At 39.4% G+C, this 5,677-nt stretch overlaps 1 protein-coding gene across 2 annotated transcripts in view; it reads right to left on the bottom strand.

The window, feature by feature from the left end:
• Nucleotides 1–1,179: 1,179 nt before the first annotated feature.
• LOC107102344 (homeobox protein Dlx3b-like) overlaps nucleotides 1,180–5,677 on the bottom strand; it is a 17,539-nt gene continuing 13,041 nt past the window's right edge. Inside the window, exon 3 of one of the 2 annotated variants that reach the window (XM_015401603.1) lies at nucleotides 1,180–2,021. In XM_015401603.1, coding sequence (XP_015257089.1) covers nucleotides 1,593–2,021 — 429 coding nt within the window. In that variant the 3' untranslated portion in view covers nucleotides 1,180–1,592. The remainder of the gene's footprint in view (nucleotides 2,022–5,677) is intronic. The other variant, XM_015401604.1, reaches the window with a different exon arrangement.

Here is a 5,677-nt window from a genome sequence, read left to right as displayed (position 1 = left end):
TTTTTTTTTAAAAAAAAATTTATTTTTTTTTAACACTTGTGTAAACAAAATGACAAATAAAATCTGTCTAAAGTCTAAGGTCTAAAAATAAGAAACCAAAATCAGATATCAGATAAGTACTAAACTTGATAATAATGATTTTACAGCAGAATATACAAAAGTATATCCATGTCTAGTAAAGGTATAGAATGATGTAACGATGAAGAGGCAAGGGGGGGTGGGGTGGGGGTGTAGGGGGCGAACCCAGAAAATGCCTAGCGGCATTCTCCAGGCTTTACAAGCAATATCAATGGGAACTACTACAAACATCTGATTTCGAGAGGACTTCACTATTGAAATTCGCAAGAGCCATAGTTAAACCAGCGTGCATGGCAGTTGGATGTTGTAATACATCGGATAAAATGTCATTTCACCTTTCCGATTCATAATCCTCCAAGGACGGGTTCATCGTTGGATTGCCAACTTGAAGAGGGAGGATTTGCCATCCAACTTCTGGCCAGAGAAAAAACACATACTATGTAGGCAGCATTTTGAAGAATGTTCTCAAGATGACTTGGATAATAGCGAGTTGTGACAAACACCAGATACAGCACTCTGACTTCATCAACAGCCGATACCGCACCATGATGTCACAAACCAGTAGTGTTGTTTGACAAAAATAGATGTCTCCAATAAAGCACATTGAAATGAATAATTCTTCATAAAAACACTTATCATTTGTTGACCAGTATGTAATAATTTCATATTTAATGTACTTTCAGAAGTTCCTTCTAAATAGTCTAACAGTTCTGTGCTTTCCCTGATATTACTGTATTACCAACACTTAAACTGATACTAAAAATGAGTAGCTTTAAGTATTTTGTATTAGCATACACCTACAAAAAAAGTTATTGAAGTGGTTAGAAAAAATATATTTTTTTAGTTTCTGATTAATAATTTGAAGATGAAAACTTGTCGGCACTGTTTATCAGTAAAATAATTTAAAAGTGCAACACTTTAACTTTGGATTTTGCTCTGTTTCTCGGAGCATAGAAGAGAGTATCAGAAAGACTGGTGCAACACCAGTTTTTTGTCAGATTTAACACACAGATTGAAAAGAGAAAGAGTTTATCAAACTGATCTTATTTTTAAACCAACATGAAGCTGGTTAACCTTGATAATCTTTATGTTTGGTAAAGTCCAACGAAGATTTCAGTAGCACAACGTTTCATTAGAGAAAAGACAGATGACGTGTCTACAACATAATTTATTTCAATGACCAAATAATTAAATGTTTGCAAGTTAAATATGGAGAAATTTCAAAGGGAAAAAAAAAGAATAGAAATCACAAAATGTCATCAGACTATGCAGTGCAAAACACTTCAATCCATGTAATCTCCCCCAAGGTTATGAGTCCAACTGGGAGTGGGTAAGGAGCACAATGATGCGGACACTGTTTTCAGCCCCCTTTTGTATTTTTTACAAGTCATTGCTTGTGAATGTTCTCTGTCAAGTAATTTGGGTCACAGCAAAGCTGAAATGCCTTAAAAAAGGAAAAAAGAAATCCCTAAAAGTTTTTCAGCACAGGGCTTGGATTGTCCAGATTTGTAGCCTCAGTAGATGGCTCGCATACTCTGAGCATCTGAGGGTGCTGTTGGTGGTGTGTGATGTATCTGGCCTGACTGGGCCAGACCTAAATGTGCCCCCTGCTGCTGGTGCCAGTTATGCTGTGCAAACTCATCCATGTAAGCAGAAGAGGAACTAACTGGAGGCTGATAGGGCCCCTGGCCCCTGCTGGCAGGATCCAGCATCGAGTTATTCTTCAGGCTGTTGTCGTTTGTGACGTTGCTTATACTGTTGCTGCTGCCATTTGTGTTGTTGCTGCTGGTGGTGTCCCACACAGCCGGGGATGGGGGAGAGTTGCAGGCCATGGAATCGCTGGCATCTGGGCTATGTTCGCAAGGGATTTCCCCCAGTGGAAACTCTCCATTCTTGTAGAGCTTCTTAAACTTGGAGCGTCGGTTCTGGAACCATATTTTGACCTGAAACAAAGAACATTTAAAAACATAGTGTAAAGATTTTTTTTTTAAAGAAATTGGAAAATGTTTTGTTCACCAAGCAAAAAATGGATCAACAACTTAACGACCAAACATTCATTTTTCTGACCTTAACTGCAATTATTAGAGTTAACTATAAGAGCACAATCTGACAAATGAAAATCACATTAACTAATCAGCAAAAACAACTTGGCTTTTCTTCACCTCAATTTAATGCTTCAGTTATCATCCAGATGCTGATTTTGTGCCTTTGTTTCTACGTCTCTGCTCTTCCATACTGTCATAGTTTGTAACCTTTGTCTTCACTATACTCAGCAGTAGGTGTGCGATCTCAGCCACTACCATGACCACAGATAATTTCTCCTCTGAGTTACTCAGTTGCCTCTGAGTGAGTAATATTTCTTGCTGAAGGCTGACTCTGAAGTCGCTCTGAGCGGGCCAATGCTTTATAGTTGTTGTCCGGGTGGACGCACAGAGATAGAGATCCCCATGTCTTCAAAACCTCCTGCTACCTATAGGCTTAAAGCTTAAAGCCTGTATGAAACAGACAGAATGGTTTTATGGTCTACTGTTAACTCAGAGAATAGGAACAGCCTATAAACTTTGGGCTTCATAGTTGAAGTAAAATGCTGTTGGGGAGAAGGATCTCTGGTTCAAGCATAGTTTATCCCACTCAGAAAGTAAGTGGTGAATAAATCTTATTCATAGTGAGGAAAATGCCTAAATACAGATGATTAGAGATCCATTTTCAAGAAGGAATATGGAGGGTAAAGCCTAGGATTCTAGATTTAAATCATGTGGCACATGGCTCCCATGTCTAGCTTTTAGCCAATCACAGCAGCAGTAGCAGCTGTGACGTATCGCATTCTTGATTTGTTTTACAACTGGCAGAGTTACTCTTACCAAATCTGTCTGGGATGAATGCGCAAACATCTTCCAATCCACAAAGGCAAAAATCTAGTCATTCAGCTCGTTTTTCAAAAAGAAAAAAAGGGTATTCCAAGAGTGCAGTGCAGCCATGTTTGTTTTGCTTCGGCTTTTCGCCTCTGGCTGACGCATTGCAGTCAAAGACGTCACTATATTTGAATGGACTGAAACATTTCTGTATCAACGCTAATGGATCTATTGGCTTCTGCAAGGTATTCACTTTTCCACTCTCTACTAGATTCTAATTATATTCTCAAGTATTATTTTTTTAGTTCAACCCCAGATTTTATGTTTTCTCTGATTGTCCTCGTTATAGCTAGTTCATCTGGACTTAAACCAATCTACCTGTATGACCTTGCCTTTTCTTGAGATAGCATGTTGCGATTTGGTGCTATGCACATATATAAACTCAACTGAACGCAAATTTAATTGAATATTTAGCTTCTTTCATTCTCCTCTGTCTCTAATGAAAACACCTTCCCACACCATGATGCCAGCACCACCATGTTTCTCTGTGAGACTGTGAGCCTACGGTCATGTGCATCCAATATTTTGGATGTCAAAAGTCTCTATTTTGATTTGGTTGGCCTGATAAGAGATTCCTCTTTTACATGTGTGCCCCAAATACTGAGGATGAGAGCTAGGTTGTGTAACGTACTCTGTTAAAGGTCTAAGTAGTTGAAAACATAAAATCAACAGCTTTCTTTATGATTGTTCAGAGATATTTTGTTCGTTTGTACAGATTTTTTGTTTGTTTCTTAATTTTTTAAAAGGTTATGAGCCAACATTATTTTACTTTTCAGTAGATATGTATTTTTCTCATCTCCAATCATGTATCACACATTGGATAAACACAGATCACCTTTTCATATAATAAGAGAAATAAACCAATCAATTCTAGCAAACTATTCCCAATTTTAAACCTAAGGAAGTAAAGTCTAGTTTCAAGGAACTCTTACAGATTTTCTTTTCCCTCTTTAAAAAAATGTATAAACCTCAGTGATACTGGAAATAAAAGCTTCCCACAGTAACAGCTTCCACACCAAAGGGTTTTAGTGCTTAGATATGGTGTGTTTACTAACTGAGAAAATAATGCGTTACATTTATTTCAAAATGCCCACAAGCAAAAAAAAAATACTCGCATGTAAGTTAATCTGGTTCTGCCCTTGGTTTATCTACCACTGCACAACAAAAGCATACATGAGCCAGAAACTGCCACTTCAAGATGAGAAAATCTCGCACCTCGGTTCCTCGCAGGCTGCACTTGGGATGATGCTAGGGATTTCACCGCGCGCACGATTTTCTATCCAGCGGAAAAAGCTCTGGGATGGCACTGTTCGCGAAAGTGTCTGTGCCCTCAGACTATTTTCTCTGTGCACGAAGGAAAATGTGTTTTGACAGGTTGTGCGGAGACAAACCTCTTCTGTGAGTTTCCTCCTGATTGGGCCTTGCAGACACAATCACACGGGAAGTATTCTCACGAAACCTTTGACTAAGGCTTACCACTTACCCCATGCAAACGTTGCAGAAGCCTCCACCACTGTTCCATCTTCACTTATGGATAACGAGCTCTCAGTCAAAGGCTTCCTGACACTATGATTCACTCTATCACACATTCCGTTTACCATGCTTCATTAAGGTTCATCACAAACTGTAGAGCCATGACACATCACTGACCTGTACTCTCAGGTGGGATGGCCTTCCCTCTCTACGAGAACGCAGTGTCATTGGTACACTTTTATTTCCAAGGCCCTTCTTGGATTACTGCCCTCTTACATTTGTACCTTACTTACAGAGAAAAGCATGGCTTCTTCTGCCCTGAGATCCAACAATCAGCTGTTGCTCACTGTTCAATTTGCCCGAACAGAACTGGGGAAGAAAGCCTTTAGCTACGCAGCTCATTCTGACTGGAATATTTTACAAAGAAATTGGAAGTTCACTGAGTTTTTATAATTAAATGCTTTTAAGTTAAAAGTGAAAGAATTTGAAGCAGCCGCAATGATCTGTAATTGTTTTACTTGATGTTTTTTTTTATGTACCTGTCATTTATTTTAATGTATCAATCAATCAATCAATCAATCAATCAATCAATCAATCAATCAATCAAATTTATTTGTATAGCCCTTTACAATAGCCAAATGGTACCCAAAGTGCTTTACAACAAAGCCATAAAACAACACATAACACATACAAAACATACAGATACAACTAAAAGTAAGGGTGCTCCGATTGATCGGTCACCGATCGTTATCGGCCGATTAAGGCTTTAAATAGTTTGATCGGCGGTCTCCATAAAGGCCGATCAGACGGGCCGATTAGACGCACTACTTGTTGGATTCACTCCTCCGATTCCTCTAGGGGCGCTGTAGTTGATCTGCATTGGTATGCGACTGGAAGTGGGGAAGAAGAAGAAAACGGACGGCTAAAATGGCGGCCTCCCTACATTCACCAGTCTGGCAGTTCTTCAAGGTGTCTGAAAATGACAATACATTAGCGATTTGCAACGTGTGTGCCAAGGAAATTCCTCGAGGCGGAAAGCTCCAAAGACATTTTAACACCACCAATCTCATCAGACATTTGAAGGTTAGTCACAGAAAGGAGTACGAGGAGTTTTCAAAGTTAGCTAGCGCTAAGGCAGAGAGAGAGCGGTGTGCAGCTCCGGCGCCACTCACTCAGCTGTCTGTTACGGAGACATTGCAACGACAGCAACCCTA

The sequence above is a fragment of the Cyprinodon variegatus genome, unplaced genomic scaffold (genome assembly GCF_000732505.1).
Source record: "Cyprinodon variegatus isolate N-32 unplaced genomic scaffold, C_variegatus-1.0 Scaffold1237, whole genome shotgun sequence".
Classification (NCBI taxonomy): domain Eukaryota; kingdom Metazoa; phylum Chordata; class Actinopteri; order Cyprinodontiformes; family Cyprinodontidae; genus Cyprinodon; species Cyprinodon variegatus.
This window is presented reverse-complemented; position numbering and strand designations above follow the sequence as displayed.